The sequence below is a fragment of the Pelobates fuscus genome, chromosome 4 (assembly GCF_036172605.1).
Source record: "Pelobates fuscus isolate aPelFus1 chromosome 4, aPelFus1.pri, whole genome shotgun sequence".
In the NCBI taxonomy this organism is placed as follows: Eukaryota; Metazoa; Chordata; class Amphibia; order Anura; family Pelobatidae; genus Pelobates; species Pelobates fuscus.
The window spans coordinates 224,106,820-224,127,945 of record NC_086320.1 but is presented as its reverse complement, the minus strand read 5'-3'; the positions used below and the strand labels follow the sequence as shown (position 1 = coordinate 224,127,945).

At 37.5% G+C, this 21,126-nt stretch overlaps 1 protein-coding gene across 1 annotated transcript in view; it reads right to left on the bottom strand.

Moving 5' to 3' along the window:
• Positions 1 to 17,612, bottom strand: part of LOC134608799 (uncharacterized) — an 82,859-nt gene extending 65,247 nt beyond the window's left edge. The window contains exons 1-8 of the mRNA XM_063451907.1: positions 17,545 to 17,612; positions 13,314 to 13,418; positions 9,975 to 10,043; positions 7,913 to 7,931; positions 5,517 to 5,582; positions 2,475 to 2,611; positions 677 to 799; positions 420 to 459 (exon numbers count right to left, since the gene is read on the bottom strand). Of these exons, the coding sequence (XP_063307977.1) occupies positions 420 to 459; positions 677 to 799; positions 2,475 to 2,611; positions 5,517 to 5,582; positions 7,913 to 7,931; positions 9,975 to 10,043; positions 13,314 to 13,403 (544 nt within the window). The 5' untranslated portion in view covers positions 13,404 to 13,418; positions 17,545 to 17,612. The remainder of the gene's footprint in view (positions 1 to 419; positions 460 to 676; positions 800 to 2,474; positions 2,612 to 5,516; positions 5,583 to 7,912; positions 7,932 to 9,974; positions 10,044 to 13,313; positions 13,419 to 17,544) is intronic.
• Positions 17,613 to 21,126: the final 3,514 nt, after the last annotated feature.

Below are 21,126 nucleotides of genomic sequence, written 5' to 3'. Positions count from 1 at the left end.
GAGCTGTATTCACTCTGGCGATTGCGATAATCACTATACTCCATTGGATCACAACGATTGCTCTTGTAAGAGCAGCCTGCTTCGCTCTCTGGACTAGGAGAAGTCTACCCACCTGAAGCTGGATCCTAGTCTAGGGTCCAGGGTGGGTGGAGGACAGCAAGACCCCAACCAAGCTATGGCGGTTTGTGGGGTTTACGGTGGTTATGGTGTTCCAGTGCGATGCTTATGGTACTTAAGGATTACTAGGAAGCAGTGATTGACAGAGGTACCCGGACGGGGTGCCAGGTGGTCCGTCACAGATACCAAATAAGCGGTTTCATGAAAAGGTTGGATAAACCAGCTGATCACAAAATAATTCAACTGCAGTTAGCACAATCAATATATACATACAATATATAGACTACCACATCACAACATACCATTTTTTAAAACTCCTTTCTCTGGTTCTTTTTCTGGAACCTAAAGAAAAATATAAAAAATAAAAAATACGATACAGGTGTGCAGTATTATAACAACAGTCCAAAAAAGGTTTGAATGGTAAAATAGTTCAGGTCAGAACTGCACTATTTATAAACACAAACACACTATAAAGTATATGAATATTTTAATAAGAATACATCTAATTAGGTCCTTCACAAACACATACCAGGCCATGCAGCAAAATAAGAGCACTTACTCGCTTCTTAGAGAAGGCTTCTTTGCGCTCAATAATCTTGGCATGTTTACAGACACGGAAATCCCGAACATGAAAATGCTGGTAGCGTTTAAATAAGGGAAACATGTAACTGTAACATTTAGCCTGCAAAATAAAATGAATTTCAATATATTAAAATATTAAAACGAGAATAAATTGCAAATTGTTTTGTTGATCAAAGAAATACAAAGAGTCTTGCAATACCACAACAGCAATTACAAGTGAGCCAGAATACATTGAAAAAAAATAGTTGCTGGCCATACAGGGATGCTTCATATACTCAACATATCATTGGTTGGCCACACAGAGGGTGAGCACAATTTTATAGAATAAGATGAAAGTTAGGCTAGGCAAGCATGTCTACATGTAGAACATAGTTAAAACATTCAGTCTGAACAGGCAAGACATGGTGAGTGCAGTATAATAAGAGGTGCCAAGTAACATGTTAACTCGTGAAGATAAGACCACTGGAGCTAGTGTCATTGCTTTTTGTCACTATACCACGCTAGAAGAAAAAATAAATAAAACTCAAGATAAAACAATAATAGCAATATCACCAAGTTGCATGGCATAAAAATAAAAAAAAAAGAAAGAAAAAAAAAAAAGAAAAAGAAAATGGCGACTGCCAAAATCATGTAGAAGCTTAAACTTGCATCAAGCACCAAATTAAAGCATTCATTGGCTCAATGGCTGTGAGAATCAGGATGTAGAGATGTGGGGCAAAACCTACATAATCCAACTCCTTCCTCCATCATGTCGACAGGAGTGGAGAATGTTAATGAAGAGTATTATGTTAATTGGGAAATCCGATGACTACTAAGATACAGTGTCAAAGGAATTCTGCAATAGGTATGATGTCTCTCACTGGGATACAAATAAAATTACATTCAAATACATATTTTCTAGGGATCGACCGATTATTATCTATATTATAAAATCGGCCGATATTCTGTATTTTCAGGAATATCGGTATTGGCCAATAAGGATACCAATATTACCGATAATACATACCAGGATCGCCGGGGCCCATTACAACCCCGGCGCTCATGGGGGGCTGACAGTAAGTTTTTACTTACCTTCCCAGCAGCTCCGTTCAGCTCCCTGTGTATATCTCGCGACTGTCAGAGCGTTGCCACGGGTTACCGTGGCACACAGGACGCAAGATTTAGACAGAGGAGCTGCTGGGAAGGTAAGTAAGAGCTTGCTGCTGACCCCCACTGCAAAGTCCATGCCATGCGACCACCAAGGAATATCATATTCCCCCCCCTCCCTGGCCAAGTAAGAAGCAGGGAGGGGAGACAAAAAAAAATGCCCCCACTTTACAAATTACATACCTACAGAAACACACACTACATTCACTTTACACACACATTCTGCAATCACTATATATACACACACAGACTACAAAAACACTCAATGCATTCACTATATACACACAAACACACTCTGCATTCATTATATACACACTACACACTGCATCCACTACACAAACACACACAGCTCCCTTGTCTAAACACACTGCATCCACTACACGTGGTATGTATATTTTGTGCATTTACCTTTTCAAAATTGTAAATGTACAGAATATCAGTAAATTATCGACCTGAAAGTTCACAGATTATCGGTATCGGCTCTAAAAAGTCAATATTGGTCGATCCCTAATATTTACATACCCCTACATAGGTTAAATACATTGAACTCCACTATGTAGAAATTAGGAAAGTGTCAGTTTTCTTCAAAAGAAAAGGAGGTTATGAAAACAAAGAAAAACTGAACCTACCAAATAAGAAACTCTGTGCTTATATCCAGTTATGTGCTTTATCATAGAAGGTAGGTTTCCATTATGTTCACAAATGCAGCACTTAAAAGCTTTTGGATGCTTAATATCCATGTTCCTCTGTGCTATGTATTGTAAACCTAGACAAAGAAGGAAAAAATAAAAATAAATCAAAAAATAAATCAAACAGCTGAGTTTAATATGAAAATGTGATGATTTTACAACTGCCTTGTCATTCATTGTTTTAAAGGGACACTATAGTCACCAAGCAATTTTAGCTTAATGAAGCAGTTTTGGTGTATACATCATGCCCCTGCAGTCTCACTGCTCAATTCTCTGCCATTTAGGACTTAAATAATGTTGTTTATTAAGTCCTAGTCACACCTCCCTACATGTGACTTACACAGCCTTCCTAGACACTTCTTGTAAAGAGCCATCTAATGTTTACACTTCCTTTATTGTAAATTCTGTTTAATTTAGAATTTCTTATCTCCTGCTCTGTTAATACCTGTGTGTAAGTGAAGTTCAATTTACAGATCAGGAGATACAAACTTTTAAAGTAAGTTGACATCTGATTAAAAATGAAACCATTTTGTTTTCATGCAGACTGTGTCAGTCACGGTCAGTGAATTGAGCAGTGAAACTTCAGAGGCATGATCTATACACAAAAATAGCTTCATTAAGCTTAAGTTGTTTTGGTGACTATAGTGTCCCTTTAACCCCTTAAGGACCAAACTTCTGGAATAAAAGGGAATCCTGATATGTCACACATGTCATGTGTCCTTAAGGGGTTAAATGTGCTCACTAGTGGTGTTGTGGTGAGTTTCTTTGTTATATGTATTCTCGTTCATAACAAAAATAAAGAATTAAAAAATTTGAAAAAAAATAAAAACCAAATACCTTTATTCATAGCACTAACAGTAGAAGTATTGTTTCTTTCAGTTAATCAGAAAACAAACCTATATATATATATATATATATATATATATATATATATATATATATATATATATAAATAAAACACTATAGAACTAGGAGGTACATATACAAGTTATCGCCATTGTAATACATTTAACTTAACATTAAGACATTCTCATCCAACCCCTATTGTCAAAACCATATGCCTTCTGCAATTGATCCCCACTCTGTAACCACTAGTCCATTCTACCCCCTCCATTTTACTCAGCATAATTTTTCAGTCAGTTTTATATCATCTCCATTTACTTCATAATCCACTAATCCACTTTGTTATAGTGCAGACACTATACAGCTCACGGTTAATCACTAGACCAGACATTTTTGGCGATTCAATATTTTATGATAAAATGGCTGTATTGGAGACACTGATTCAACCACCTTTTGACCTAAAATTCTCAGTTCCTTTGTCCATCCTGAAAAATAAATGACCCACTTATTCTTAGCTTCCAAGATCATCTTCAAAATAAAAGTGTCTAAGTCACGTTTCTAAGCATTTCATATAAAAGTACTACATGTTAGTACTGAAAACTACATCTTGATATTTTAATCTGTTTGCAACCTACTGCATGTATTACCCATGATAAGGCACTATATAAGAAAGCAATATAAACTCAGAAACATTTTCTTTAATATGCAGTTGTGTCAGATTTCTTAAACCTGGTTATAGAAAACAACGGTTGTGAAAAATACCATGTTTATTTCTCAAATCTATTCATTGAAAAACTATTTCTGACTTGGCCAAACTGTACTACTCTTAGCCAAGAAGTAAAACACTAAGGCGCCTCAATTTTTAAAAGCAGGGCTAGGTAACCTTTAGCACTCCAAATGCTGTGGAGTACATCACCCATGATGCTTTGCCAGAATTATGTCCCTAAGAGCAGTTAGGGGATGTAGTGCACAACATCTGGAGTGCCGTAGGTTACCTACCCTTGATCTAAAGTAACACTCCAAGCAGCATAACCCCTACAGCCCTATGTATGTTGGAGTTCAGCCATGTTAGGTGGATGCTACGGCAGGGATGTGTGTATCAGCAAAGATTGCACAAGTGTAATATGTGACTTGTGATCAATAAATTCTGGCTGCTTAATAGACTGAATGATATTAATTGTGATTATTAGAAAATCTTTCCCCTAAAGCAGACTGAGAAGCAGCTGTCAATCTCTTTTTGGAAAATCTATTTATTTACAGACTGTGGTAACTAACTATTCTGTTTGTGTGCTCTCACTACTATTTATTTATTGTTTTTCACATTGTATGTGTGTTGGAGTTGCTCACATAGGTGATTGTAGCATCAATTTGATATATTTTACAAATTATTTTATCTATCTTTGTTATTGATGTTGCCAGTTATGTTGTCAGGAGAGCCTTGGTGTCCTCTCAGAGTAAATTATCCCACCGATGAGAAGGAGTTTGACAATTTGCCTGGGTCACCCTGCAGGAGAAGTTGGATGTCTCTCCTGAGCTAAGCAGGTCTGATACATTGCCGTGCTTAGCAGATGCTCTCAGCCATTGAGAATGGCCTACAAAGTCCTCCTTAGATTAACTAAGCTAACCGGGTTCTGGTTGCAGGAGAATCCAGAAGCAGGCAATGCGGCCATTAGCATCCTGGGGAACCAAAGTAAGTAAAAAAAATGTCTTAAATGGTCTGACAGATTACTCCAGGATTGCTCTCCTGGCACCATAAACACTACAGGGGACTGTAGTAGTTAAAGTGCTTGAAGTGGTCCTTTGAGGACTCGGAATGTGACAAAAATGTTCTAATACATGGGTACATGATGCAAAGATTCAATGTGAATTAGATAAACAAAAAATTAAATGTGTTCTAGAGCGTGAATGTATAACTACACATCGATTTTAATAAGAAAATTAAAAAAGTCAGTAGTCAGCAAAAGACAAGATATAATTAAGAGCTCCTATATAGTAGGAGCGCCAACCTAAAAACTGTGCAGTCACAATAGAAATCAACAGAATGTTACTGATGCTATATTTCTAGAATGTTGCCTGAAAACAGCTCTTTAAATATAACTTGGTTTCAACCCATTTAGCATTCTTTTTCCATCTACTTACCAATAACTGGTTCTGATCTATTAGGACTTGCAATAAACGCTTCCAAGCTTTCATATATTTTTTCACCTGAAACATAATTATTGACAAATTTATCAAAATAGCTAAACGAAAACTGGCAACTTAAATCAAGTCATAAAGCACACACCAACACTGGTCGATTTAATATTTTTGGATAACAAAATAGCTCAATATATTAAACTATTACATCATTTTAAAGTTTAGCCGAAAATATTTACAGGGTTATTCAATAAAGTGAGAGTTTAAAGTGAATTTCAAATTTAAAGGGACTCTCCAGGGAGGAGATTTTACTCACCTCGTTCCAGCGCCAGGAGCCTCGTGAAGCCGCGCCCCCTATTTCGTCAAAATGACCATTTGGAAGCGTCATTGCTCCCTTGTGCGGATGCGCGGCTTCGCCGCACATACTTCAGAGGGCGGCATTCATGGCGCCCTCTGAAGTGCTGAGCGCACTACCGCGCGGTGTGTGCGGCCGCGAGCTGAGCTGAGTGACAGCTCAGCTCGCGGTCTTTGCCCGCCCCCCTCCTCCGCTGACAGGCTGGAGAGAGAAGGCGCGCACACAGTGCCTTCTCTCTCTCCTGAACACGTCAGACGTATTTTAATACGTCTGACTTGTACAGGGCCTTTTTAGGGCCCTGCGTGATAGGAAGTCCCTCTAGTGGCCGTCTGAGTGACGGCCACTGGAGGTATTCCTATCAATCAATGTAAACACTGTATTTTCTCTGAAAATACAGTGTTTACATTAGATTGCCTGCAGGGAGCTATAGATCTCACCTGAACAAATACATTAAGCTGTAGTTGTTCAGGTGACTATAGTGTCCCTTTAACCCCTTAAGGACACATGACATGTGTGACATGTCATGATTCCCTTTTATTCCAGAAGTTTGGTCCTTAAGGGGTTAAGGTCAAAATTGCTATGCTTTCAGTTCAAACTATCACTGGACTAAACTGTAAAATTCACTTTTAAATCTCAGGTTTTTCAAACTAGCCTGTATAATATTTGACAAGATTATCCAAAAAATATTAAAGAAATCAAGCACAGGCACATTTGCAAGTGAAATGGATATTACTTGAGCACTCGTATAGATCATTTTTTTATTTAACTATGCCATTTAAACATTTAAGTTTCATGTAAGCCATCTCTACATATAGAACAGTAAAGAATGCTCAATATTATTTATATCTCAAAATCCTTGTTCAGTTTGCATTTTAGGTGAAGCATATATGTAGAATGAAAATCATGTATACATTACTATGAATAACTGCAATAGGAGATCAGGATTTGAATCTTGCTTAAAGTGCTATATATGTGACTAAGAAAGGATACCTGGAAAAATATATCAGATTGAACATTGGGAATTATGTATAAAACTGTCAAAATGATTTTAATGCATCTATTGTTGCACATTGGTTGTTTGTGCCTATGTAAGAAGGTCTATGCACCCAATTCCCCTCCGTGCCTGTATTGTCATTTAATTCTCCGTTTCATTGCCCTTTTGGTTCAGACGTTTGGTACTCAGCGTATTCATATCGGTGGGATTATCGTGGCAGGCGCAAATGTATAAAATGTAAAGATTTCATTTATACATTACAAATTGGCACACCAATTTCCTAAAAGCAATTCAGACAATTTTATACATACACATCAATATGCAGGATCATATAGATCATCAATGATCCTGGTGACAAAATAGAATCAATCTGTTACCTTTCAAAGATAAACAGTTATGTGGTAACACAGTTTACATGTTCAATGTTGCTTTTATGGTATTACCACTGGAAAAAACTTAGGTTTGCTGTACAATGCCTATATTAAGAAAGTCAACACGGGATCCTTGGGGAGTAGGTATATTATTCTCCTGTTTATTCCCTTCTCTCGCTCTCACTGGTATACGCAATGACAGTGTTGTGATCAGAAGCAGATATCACAAGTTCCCACGTGCCATCTTTATGAGAGGGGAGATCATGAAGGAAGTCTTACAATCCAGGTAGCAGCTTGACAAAATGTACATCAATTCTTCTGACGTCCCCAATGCCTTTCCAATGATGCCTGAAATGGCACCCTACGGTCCACACTGATCTCCTTAAGGAGCTCTATTTTATAAATTGTATAATCAAACTTCATGATCATATCTGATCAAGCCTTCTGCAGCCTGGAAAGTAATGGTGGATTGCTGCATCTACAGCCTGTGACAACAGACGCAGATGTGATAATTCAGTAACAAGAGTCTTTTAGATATACCTATATGAAAATAAGAAGTTCAAGCGAAATTGTAGCAGTAAACGTTAGTATATCACATACAAAAAAAAATGTTTTTTGTTTTTTTCATATAGCAAACTATAAACATATACAAACTAGAACACACTACAACAAAGCTTACCATCAGCATATTCTTCCATCTTAATGATCCAAGTTATACCGAAAATAAAACACACAAAGTTAAGAAAGCTTGACAAAATAATAAATGACATTAATATTACCATCACCATATAACATATACAACAACATGTTTCATAGACAATCTGAATTAACTTCTACGGTTTATGCGTACAACCATTTGCATTTGCATAGATTTTCCATTAAAAGATCTGATGGTAGATGAGCCTTGTATGAACTTAAAAGGCTAAATGTGTTGCATGATTCTAGGTAATCTAACTTTTGATTATCTAAGGTACATTCAGTGCACCAAATAAAATAAAATCTAACAAATTTGAGGTCATTTTTTCCCCCCATCACTGCCAATATAAACCAATGCCTGACATGATGTCAAGAGTATTGCAAAATGATTCACGAACCCTCTTAATTTATGACATTGGTTCGTCATACATTTCCTGGCTTTGTTTACCTAGTATGCACTCACTAGAGCGCTGTAAACAAAGGTATGGAATATGCCAGCATCTTCCTTCAGAGGCATTTGGCTTTGTGGCACATGCTCCAGCAGTACTTCAAGTCCTTTGAGCGGCAAAACCACTTTATCATGGGACATGTGGCTCAATGGCGGTTCTGTACAGAGATACATTTTGGCAGCACAGAATAAGTTTGTCCAGTGTGGCAAAATGCAGGGGTGTACTGGCTATTGTCATGTGCACTAACCACAAATAGTAAAACGTGTTATGGTTGAAGACAACCTTTTTTTCCCTCATACAAAGCCACAAGAGCATGGTAGTTCCTAAGTAAACTGGTACACTTGCATAAACCATAAACCAAAGCGGTTAAAGAAATCCAGGAGATAATTCCATGCTTCATCATTATAAATGACCATTTATTTATCCGTGATTGTGAAATGTGGATGATATAGCAGGAATGGTACGGCTTGTAATCCCATTATTTTCACCGGTAATGCTGTACATAACTGTTAAATCCCTTCTCGGCAGCCACCAGTGCTTTTATTCATGAAGCACAGCTTCTATTATCTTTATTCGTGTGTTTGCTTTTCAGGAATAAAGATGCTCAGGGCTGTGTATGCATGTAGCTGCTGTAAAAGGTCTTTCTTGGTGAGATAGAAAAAAAGCTCTCTTATAGACACTATACAGCATGCAAACAATTTTTATAGAATAAACAAAATAAAATAATTTCTTGGAGGAAAAGTAAACATAAGATGTATTTAAAGGATACCTATGTAAACAGTCTTTATAACCCTGGAAGAGAATGGCCCAATATTTTCACAGATGCCATTTATTGACATCTCGCTTTTTCTCCTTTAGGGCTCATCTAATCAGATTTAAATTTTAGGATGCTTTTGTATGGCTTTTTTGTCTTCAGAATATCCTTATGCATTTTCCCAAGCATTCTAAAATACTTTCCAGTATTAGCCAGTGCAATTTCTACAGAAAGGCTATACCCGGTAACTATTACCCATTCAATCTCATCAGATCTTTTCACACAAGAAGAAGAAAGTGCGTTACAGCCAGGTACAATATTTTAATTAGTATTAAAACTCCCTTAAAGTTTGACTGGTACGTAGAGTGTGATATATTGACATACACATTCATTTAAAGTTATATGCAGTGTTTTTCTGAAACTTACTGCACACTTTTAGTAAAGACAGCAAATGGATCAGTCAGTTGAGTGAAGCCAAATCTAGGCACATGTCCACACAACTAATGCTTTTCTGATCACAAATGTTCATGGCATATAGGTGTATACAATCAACATTTGTAAATACCGGTGCTAATGCTGGGAGGGGGGAGGGGGGGGAGAGGTGGATCTAAATCTGATCATTTTTAACAATATAAAAATAAATCATATAATTGCAGTTACACAGCCACTACAGATCTTGTAGAGAAAATTAAACACTTAAATATGGATCTGACATAATTGTTACTACAGCTCATACATACATCTGCACACAAATATTTTTCATTATTTTGTGTACTGTACAATAATTACATGCTGACAGAGGCTTTTTTAAATAAAGTTGTCTTTAAACATAATAAATTTACCCATTTATGATGTTCGTCTTCAACATGTAACTTGAGGGTTTCTTCAGTCACAAATGCAACTTGACAGATCTGCAGACACAGAAGTAACAACTTAATACAGTTCACTCTATTCACTTAATTGTTACATACAGGAAAGTATCTGTATATGTACTAGATTCATGTTGCCAAATTACATTCTACATTCTAAAACATGACGTTGTATTAACATTTGTACAAGTAAGAAGCCACATATATCTAGCTGTTTAGAAGACAATGTAAATGAAAGATTCAAAAAGGTAGGAGTCATTGTTTTTCTTGGTATAATTTTTCCCTTCTCTGATAAATTAATTACCATGTCGTCAGTTTTTGCCTATTGAAAATATCAATAAAGGGGGGGGAGGGGGGGGAGCAAGTACCAGAAGCTAGAACAAATAGCTTACTGGCTTCCTTGCCTTGTCAAGACCTAGTCATATGTATTATATTAAAAGATAGCCAGTTTAAACGAAAATGATCAACTCTTTTTTTTTTGGCAATCTTTATTAGGTTTTATGTGAGTACCGTATATATTCGTGTATAAGTCGATCTCATGTATAAGTCGAGTGCAGTTTTGTGACCAACAATTGTGAAATATGCTATGCCTCGTGGATAAGTCGAGGGTAAAACTTGGGGCTATGAAATTCTGTGATTTTTATAATTTTATACACACACACTCATACAAACACACACACTGCATTATATACACACACACTCACACAAACACACACTCTGCATTATATACACACACACTCATACAAACACACACTCAGCATTATATACACACACACTCATACAAACACACACTCAGCATTATATACACACACTGTGTGTATATAATGCAGTGTGTGTGTTTGTGTGTATATATAATGCAGAATGTGTGTGTTTGTGTGAATGCAGAGTGTGTGTGTTTGTATGAGTGTGTGTGTGTATATAATGCAGAGTGTTTGTATAAGTGTGTGTATATAAAATGCAGTGTGTGTTTGTATGAGTGTGTGTGTGTGTTTGTATGAGTGTGTGTGTGTGTGTGTGTGTGTATGAACTGGGTCGGGGGAGGGCATTTTTATTATTTTGAATTTTTTTCTAATTTTAATATTTTTTTATTTTAATATTATTATTTATTATTTTATTATTAAAAAAATGTTTGTCCCCCCCTCCCTGCTTGTTAACTGGTTAGGGAGGGGGGCTATCTTAATCTTTGGTGGTCCAGTGGATGGGCTGTGCAGTGTGGGGGCTGGCAGGAAGCGTTTACTTCCCTTTCCTGCAGCTCCCAGTGTAAATCTCGCGGTCTGCGTGCTGCGCGGAGCGTTGCCACGGGTTACGCTCTGACAGCCGCGGCTCTCACGAGACTTACAGTGGAGCTGACCGGAACGGAGGAGAAGGGAGCTGACAGGAGCTGCAGGAAAGGTAAGTAAACGCTTCCTGCCAGCCCCCAACAGGACCGCCGGGCTTGTAATAAGCCCAGCGGTCCTGGTCTGTATTATGGCAATTTAAGTTACCATAATACAGACAGTGACTCGAGTATAGGTCGAGTGGGGCTTTTTCAGCACAAAAAATTTGCTGAAAAACTCGATTTATACTCTAGTATATACGGTACATTTGTACATAAGAAACATTTTAAGTTAACATCAGGGAAATTATCAACTCTTGTTCCCTCCCTGGGTTATGGCATTTAAATGATAGTTGGTTAGGAGCTGCACTTAAGGACCAAACTTCTGGAATAAAAGGGAATCATGAGATGTCACACATGTCATGTGTACTTAAGACCATTCTACTTTGCCTGGCAACATGTACACACTGCAGTACATCCTTAGAACATGCTAGCAGGCAAAGCAGAGTGACTCTGTTACTCACAACTTAGGTTATCTTGCATGCTACACTCAAATTTAAAGTGGATTATAGTTTTCCATTAATTAGAGGCAGGTAAATATTCCTCTGCCTAGTATTAAGCATACTTACATAGTTTTGGGTAGTAGTACCAATAGAGTGATACAGATTGTATTAGACTACACAAAGGCTGATGTGCATCTCTTTACTTCAATAAGAGAAAAATAATTTCCTATGTACGGGTTTGTCTGCGCATTCGCATTCCGCTCGACTCGGGAGCGGACGTTGATGGAGGAGGAGAGGTCACCAGTAGGGATCAACCGATATTTATTTTTTTAGAGCCAATTACGATACCAATAATCTGTTAACTTTCAGGCCGACAGCAGATAACTTACCGATACCAATATTCTGTACATTTACCATTTTTCAAAAAATAACCTATTTCTACACAAATCTACTGTTAACTGAACATGTTTATTTTTTTGCAAATCTTTTTTTTATTAAGGTAAATGCACAAAACATACATGCCAGTCAGCATTTTTGTTTTCAAGAATATGTGTGTGTGTGTAGTGGATGCAGTGAGAGTATATGATTAGTGAATGCAGTGTGTGTGTGTTTGTGTAGAGACTATATAGTGAATGCAGTGTGTTTGTGTAGTGTGTATATAATGAATGTAGAATGTGTGTTTGTGTAGTGTGTATTGTGAATGCAGTGTGTGTTTGTGTAGTGTGTATAATGGATGCAGTGTGTGTTTGTGTAGTGTGTGTATAGTGAATGCAGTGAGTAGTATGTGTATATAATAAATGAAGAGTGTGTGTGTTTGTGCAGTGAGTGTTTGTGTATATATGTAATTTGTTTAAAATTGGGGGGGTGGGGGGGGGATGGGGGGCGGCGCGCATTTATTTTTCTTCAAACTTTTTAAAATATAAAAGAAATTTTAAGCCAGCACACTCTTACTTACCTTCCCAACAGCTCCCCTGTCTAACTCTCGCAGCCTGCGTGCCGTGCGGAGCGTTGCCCTGGTAACCAGTGGCAACGCTCTAACGACCACGGGACTCGCGAGAGTTAGACAGGGACGCTGCTGGGAAGTTAAGTAAGAGTGTGCTGTGTCCCCCAGGACTCTGATGGCGGCCCTGGTCTGCATTATCTTTATCGGCCGATACCAATATTGCTGAAAATACGGAATATCGGTCGATAATATCGGCCAGACCGACAATCGTTTGATCTCTTGTCACCAGTGCCGAGGGAGCCCAGCCCTGGATTAAGGTAAGCAAATAAATCATTAATTAACCATTTATTCGCCGCAGAACGGGGCCCTAGTCACTGTTTAGGTGACTAGGGCTCTATAGCGTTAGGAATACATAATTGACGGATTAAAATAAATTATGAACATCTTACAGTGGTGTTCATTCATCTTGCAAGCAACATATGCATATGTGCACTTGGTATGAATCAAATGAAAGATATGCCACCAAAAACTCCCCCTTACTAAACAGTTACCTCACAATAGAGAGATTTCTTTTCAGATGTGGAAGGTTTTTCTTCATTTTCCACACTCGTGGAAAGTTTTTCTTCATTTTCCACACTCATCTTGAATAAATGATTCTGGATGAAAAGAAAAAAAATCTGATTTGTTGAGGTGCATAAATATGTTATTAACTGTGTATCATCTAATAGAAATCAGAATTCAGACTTACAGACAGTGGAAGCTGTTATGGTGGTTGTAGAGTCCCATTTATAGTGTTAGGAATACAAACATGCATTCTTAACAGTAACGTTTTAATCTCTCTATTTGGGTGTCCACCGCCTGCCTTCTTGTCAGGGTTTACATGTGGAGATTTATTGACATTCAGTTCGGCCTCCCTTAGTGAGATCATCAAGATTGATAATCTCACTCAATGCAATGTCTACCCATAGGGAAGCATTGGGAGGATAGTGCGCAAGCACTGCAATTCTCCATGCTGCGCCAATCACATGCTCTCTAAGAGCAGCATTTGTCAGAGAACATCTGTCAATCTGACTAGGTTCTAACAGGGGAACCGCTGTCAGGAAGACTGCCACTAGAGTTGTGTTTAACCCTGCAATAGAAGCATTGCATATTTAAAACTAAAGTGGAACTGAACCCAGACCACTCCATTGCGATGAAATGGGCTGGGTGCCTTTAGTGGTTCTGGTGACTAAAGTGCCCCTTTATAAAAAAAAAATTACAAAAAAAAAAAACTGGCTCCTAACTTTTTTAGCTGGCTCCTAGATTCTAAGCAAATTTGTCAAGCCCTGTGTTAAATAATTAAAGTTGTATTCTCAATTTTAACCAGACCCTTTATTAATGTAAAATCACTGATTTTTTTTTTTGTTATATTATTACGGCTCTTACACAGGAGAAGGAAAAAGAAAAGGAAAACGGAAAAAAAAAAAAAAATCCTCCAATCCTACCAAACAAATCAGCAACTACTATTCACCTAAATCTAAACCAGAAATTAAAAGGTGATCTCTAACTGCTGAACAAAGCACACTCTCAGTAACAGGTGATCAACATGCTTTTCATTCATAGTAGAGGATTCAATATTATGGAACACAGCTATTTCCCATCAAAGTATCTTAGAAATGTTGGATAATTTATAAAAAAAAAAAAAAAAAAAAAAAATCAAGGAAGATTTTAAACATAATATTCAAGATGTGAAAAAATAAGTTATACATCTCACTACTACACTGTCTTCACCAGTAGATACTCTTGACAAGATCTAATCCGACTACAAAGTACTTCAAACAGAAAATTTACAGATGGACAAAATAAAAAAATACCTAGAAAATAAAGTTACAGCCTTAGAAGACAGAAGGAGAAGAGACAACTTAAGAATTCAAGCAGTTACTGAATCAGTCACCCATAATGAACTTGAACAATATTTATGTGAAATAGCTCCAGAAAAATTGGAAACACATCCCTTTGCGAGATAACATCGGCTTACACATTATAAAGCTACAGATAAAAAAATATATATATATATATTTTAATACATTTCTCACACTATTACACTAAGGAAAATATTTCTCAAGCAACAAAACAGAAGAAAACATTTGGTAAAAATTATAAAAAAATTAAAATCTTTCAAGACATCTCGTATGCAACAAGATCTACAAGAATTAACCCCTTAAGGACCGCTGACGGTTCAGGACCGTCAGCGGTAAAACGTGCGTTTGGACCGCTGACGGTCCTGAACCGTCATAACGGTTTTGGGCTACTTACCTGATCGCCGTCGGTCCCACGGCGGCGATCAGCTCTCCTCCCGGTCCAAGGGGGTTGCCTGTCTGCCCGGGCAGCCCCCCCTCGGCAGATCAGGACCCCACGGCCATGTGATCACTCGATCACATGACCGCAATAGGGGTCTGTGTATCTGCCTGCAGGGGGACTGTCTGTGCTGACAGGCAGTCTCCCTGCAAGTGAAAAATCACAAATAAAGTTTTAAAATAAAGTAATAAGTGTGAAAAAAATAATATGTGTATATATATATGCTATATATACATGTATTATATCTATATATACCTATATATAATATATGTATATATATCATATATATATAATGTCACACTAAGTGTATTTTTATATTTATATATACGTATATAATTCTAAAAATACAAAAAGATAGCAAGAAAGAATACCCAAGAGAAGAATATAACAAAATGAAAATAAAAAGATAGAGAACTTTTTTTTCTACGGAACTAACGTTTTAAACTAAAGAATATAAGAACACACAGAGGTGTTCTCGACACTAATAGAAAAGGAATTAGTTCCCCCCCAAAAAAATAAAAATAAATATATATATATATATATATATATATATATATATATATAGCTCTCTCTCACTTGTTTAAAAACAGGTCCTTACACTAACACTATTAGATTGTTTTAGGATTATATATATATAGGATAAAAGTTTAAAACCTGTGCTATAAACCAGGAAGTGCCCTCTAGTGGCTGTCTAGTAGACAGCCACTAGAGGTGGAGTTAACCCTGCAATGTAAATATTGCAGTTTCTGAAAACTGCAATATTTACAGTTGCAGGGTTAAGGGTAGTGGGAGTTGGCACCCAGACCACTCCAATGGGCAGAAGTGGTCTGGGTGCCTGGAGTGTCCCTTTAGACGAACATTCCAAACAGTCATGGTTCAAACTGTTGCTTACATCTACAATGATTTGTAAAATTTGCAACAGCAATAACACTGCCCCATCTTCCACTGGTGTCAAAGAAGAAAGCTTTCATTTCTTAAAGGACCAATCTACTGCCAGGAAAACCCCCTCCCGCCCGGCTCTGGAAAGGGGAAAAGGGTTAAAACTTACCTTTTTCCAGCGCTGGGCGGGGAGCTCTCCTCCTCCTCTCAGCCCCGTCGGCTGAATGCGTGGCAATAGCTGCGCGCGCATTCAGCCAGTGGCATAGGAAAGCATTCATAATGCTTTCCTATGGACGCCTGCGTGCTCTCACTGTGATTTTCACAGTGAGAATCCCGCAAGCGCCTCTAGCGGCTGTCAGTGAGACAGCCACTAGAGGATTAGGGGGAAGGCTTAACCCATTAATAAACATAGCAGTTTCTCTGAAACTGCTATGTTTATTAAAAAATGGGTTAACCCTAGCTGGACCTGGCACCCAGACCACTTCATTAAGCTGAAGTGGTCTGGGTGCCTAGAGTGGCCCTTTAACAAAAAAAAAAAAAAAAAAAAAAAAAGAGGAAATGAGCAAATCTGGCCGGTGTAACAAATGTATACATAAGAAACATTATGCATGCGCATACAATGCCAAAACAAACCACTTTTATGCTAGATCTCAGCTTATGGGAAGGACGCTCATCTTTTTTGTTTGTTTGTCTCTAAGCCTGCCTCTATACCTTTCCCAGTTGTATAATGAACTTCATGGCAAATGGTATCAAACAGTTTCAAGGCAAGGTGGGTCCTACTATTGTTTTTTTTGTTTTTTTTTAACATCTTACTCACATTAATGTTCCACTTCATATATCAATGCCCCAATATAGATACTTTACATGTATGACATCTAAAAAAAAAATCCCAAGTCTTTTTGTTTTGTTTTGTTTTTAATTCCCATAACTCGACAAGTCTAGCAAACATCACATATTTTATTCCTAAAATGAATAAAATGTCATGTATGTACAATACATGCCATTTTATCAGCCCTAGGTCATGCTTTGCTTCTAAACCTGTAGACAGAAGTGGATATAGGAAAATTGTATCTGGACACTCTCAAAAGCACATTGTAGAGTGTGGATAGAGGGTAATTTCCTTTAATAAAATAAAAAATGTAGATGAAAACAAAAAAACAGGTTCCAAGGAATGTTATGTTTGGAAACCTCTGCAAAGTTTCGATTGGTTAAATTTCTGTGCGTTTTAAACCAAATGGTAGTAATTTTGAACTCGCATTCCAAATATTTGAAGACAATGTGATATAAAATTGTTATGTTACACCCTACTCCCATTACGTATCTGATTTGCGCACATAACGTGATAGTTGACGCAATGTAATCAGAATTGCACTGCGTTTCAAATTACTGCCATGGCAATGTGTGTAGGGGGAGGATGTTAAATGGTTCCTACAGAACCCTGAGATACACAGAATGTTCGAATTTCATGTTTTATCAAAGCTCTAATAAATAAATAAATAAAAATGCATCCTGTGTATTCCCCAGGTACCGCGCTATACCGTATACACTCCACATGCAAACACTTACCGCAATCCCTGTATTTATCCCGTGTTGCACCGAGCACACAATCAGCACGGGCTCAACGTCGGCACATTTACACGTCACTTCCGCGCAATGAAAGGGAAGTGAATTGGAAGTTCACTGATTAGAGTGGTGTCTTGAAAGGACGGAAGTGGTCGGGATGGGTTATTTAGTAAAAACCCTGGGGTTTATAGAATATTCGGTATACAGCTCCCACCCTGTTTCTATGGCTGAAATACAGACATGCTATTTTAACCTAAATTTTGTTATTCGGATTTCAATTTGCTGTAGGAATAAACGCAGCAAAACTGCTCCGAATTAAAAAAAAAAAAATGACTGGCACAATTCAAGCTAAAATAGCCAAAATGTTAACCCCTTAAGACCGCAGCCAAATGTACATGTTGTGATCCAAAAAAAACGTAAACAAAACCTGGCATTTGCGCTATATGTCTGTCCAACCGTAATTCACCTCTTTCATATTAAATGCACCTACACTTATTATATATCATTTTATTCAGGGGAAACAGGGCTTTCGTTTAACATCAAATATTTAGGTATGGAACATAATTTAATATAAAAAAAATATTAAAAAAATGGGAGAAAATAAGAATTTTTAAAATTGTTTTAGTTCTGCGTGACATTTTAACTGTGAATGTCAAAATACTGTTTGCTTTTACTGCAATAAAATACACATATTTGTATTCAGCGATGTCTCACATGTAAAACAGTACCCCCTATGTACAGGTTTTATGGTGTTTTGGGAAGTTACAGGGTCAAATATAGCACGTTACATATTTCAGTTTTTTCACATTGAAATTCGCCAGATTGGTTATGTTGCCTTTGAGACCATATGGTAGCCCAGGAATAAGAATTACCCCCATGATGGCATACCATTTGCAAAAGTAGACTGTAGCGGAATGCAGTAAGCCTGTCCTGTAACATGCCTGTGTGATTGTATTCGGTATATTTTGCCTGTGTTAATTTTCCTATTTCGTATGTTTTCTGTGTGAATTGTATGCTATTCGGTAGTTTCCATCCGTACCATATGCATATGGAAACTACCGAACGGAGGGACCACCCCAGAGAGAAGTGTGTTAGCAATTAAGGTTCACATATTTCCTAAACCGCAAGTTAATAAGCTCGTTAGGATTGTATCTGGGTGGCCGCCATTCGGCATGTGTACACGTGGCGGCGGCCATCTTACGCATGAAAATCTCAGCGGTGTTTGGTCGTCGAGTGTCTGGAACTCAAATCGGACACTCAAACAACCGAACACCGCTGAGACCTCCAGAGCTCCGTAACTACCGAACGGAGAGTCCTAACGAATCCCCATTCGGTAGAAACAAAGTACCGAATGAGGGAACCAATATCTAGGCGGATGGAAGTATGGATGGCAATTGTAAGAGTATGTTTTAACTGCCGAACGGAGACCGACCGCAGGGCCCAATCTTATGGAACCCTTTTCGGATACCAACTCGTGTGCGGTCGGTCAAACTTCACCTCCACGTAACTACCGAACCACTGGTCCGATCTGGGTGAATTTTGGATATTATAGTCACCCAGATCAGGGCTACCTAGCGGTACCCTAATATTAATGTTATGTGATGGTTTAGGGGTACATCCAGGTTTGGGGTAAATTACTGTGCCAGTTAAGGGGATTATGAGTCACTCTCAGGGGAGGAGATGTGTGGGAGGTAACAAGCACTGTATTGGTTACTGTCCTAATTACTGTGGATCCCTCCCTTGCATGGGAGCAGGCTTTATAAGAAACCTTGGAATAAACGATTGTCAGTTCTACTCCTGAAACTGTGTGTCGTCCAGTTATTGGGAGTGTCGTGGGGATATTGCTGTACCTTTTTACCTGCTGGAAACTCTGCTGTGGATTTACTAATGACTTGTTCCTGAGCCTCCCTAGGATCTTAAGTGGAGAACAGCTGCGAGAAATCAGCTCTCCGCTACATAGACAACCCAAGGTATTGCAAATGGAGTATGTCCAGTCTTTTTTTAGTAGCCACTTGGTCACAAACACTGGCCAAAGTTAGTGTTAATATTTGAAAATGCAAAAAAATAATTTGAACGCAAATTTTGGCCCGTGTTTGTGACTAAGTGGATACTACAAAAAACTGAACATACCCTATTTGCAATACCCTGGGTTGTCTACTATTGCAAATGGTATGCCATCATGGGGATCATTTTCATTCCTGGGCTACCATACGGTCTTAAAGGCAACCTGGCGAATTTTAATGTGAAAAAACTGAAACGCAAACCTTATATTTGACTCTGTAACTTTTGAAAACACCATAAAACCTGTAAATGAGGGGTACTGTTATACTCAGGAGACTTCGCTGAACACAAATATTAGTGTTTCAAAACAGTAAAACGTATCACAACAATTATATCGTCAGTGTAAGTGCCATTTGTGTGTGAAAAATGCAGAAAATGTCACTGTCACTGACGATATCGTCGTTGTAATATATTTTACTGTTTTGAAACACTAATATTTGTGTTCAGAGAAGTCTTCCGAGTAAAACAGTACCCCCCATGTACAGGTTTTATGGTGTCTTGGAAAGTTACAGGGTTAAATATAGTGCTAGAAAATTTAATTCCCTGAACTTATATCCCTGTATATTATTTTCTTTTATTATTTTTATTTAAATATAGGTATATATATATATATATATATAGTGATATATACGTATATAGATATATATATTATTTCGTTCTACATGTATTTTGATATCAATATATATATATATTAATTTTAAAATACAGTTAGAACGAAATTACGCATGTTTATATATTTTTTATCTATTTATATTTTATTATTTTTTTTATTTTATTTTTTACATATTTATATATTTATTTATTTTTTATTATATATAAATATATATATAATGAAAATTATATATATATATATTTACTCAATATCATTGTACGTGTATTTTGATATTAATATATATATATATAATTATGTATATATTAATATTAAAATACACGTAGACCGTGTATGTATATTTATGTGTATATGTGTATATATACACTGTGTGCAGAATTATTAGGCAAATGAGTATTTTGACCACATCATCCTCTTTATGCATGTTGTCTTACTCCAAGCTGTATAGGCTCGAAAGCCTACTACCAATTAAGCATATTAGGTGATGTGCATCTCTGTAATGAGAAGGGGTGTGGTCTAATGACATCAACACCCTATATCAGGTGTGCATAATTATTAGGCAACTTCCTTTCCTTTGGCAAAATGGGTCAAAAGAAGGACTTGACAGGCTCAGAAAAGTCAAAAATAGTGAGATATCTTGCAGAGGGATGCAGCACTCTTAAAATTGCAAAGCTTCTGAAGCGTGATCATCGAACAATCAAGCATTTCATTCAAAATAGTCAACAGGGTCGCAAGAAGCGTGTGGAGAAACCAAGGCGCAAAATAACTGCCCATGAACTGAGAAAAGTCAAGCGTGCAGCTGCCAAGATGCCACTTGCCACCAGTTTGGCCATATTTCAGAGCTGCAACATCACTGGAGTGCCCGAAAGCACAAGGTGTGCAATACTCAGAGACATGGCCAAGGTAAGAAAGGC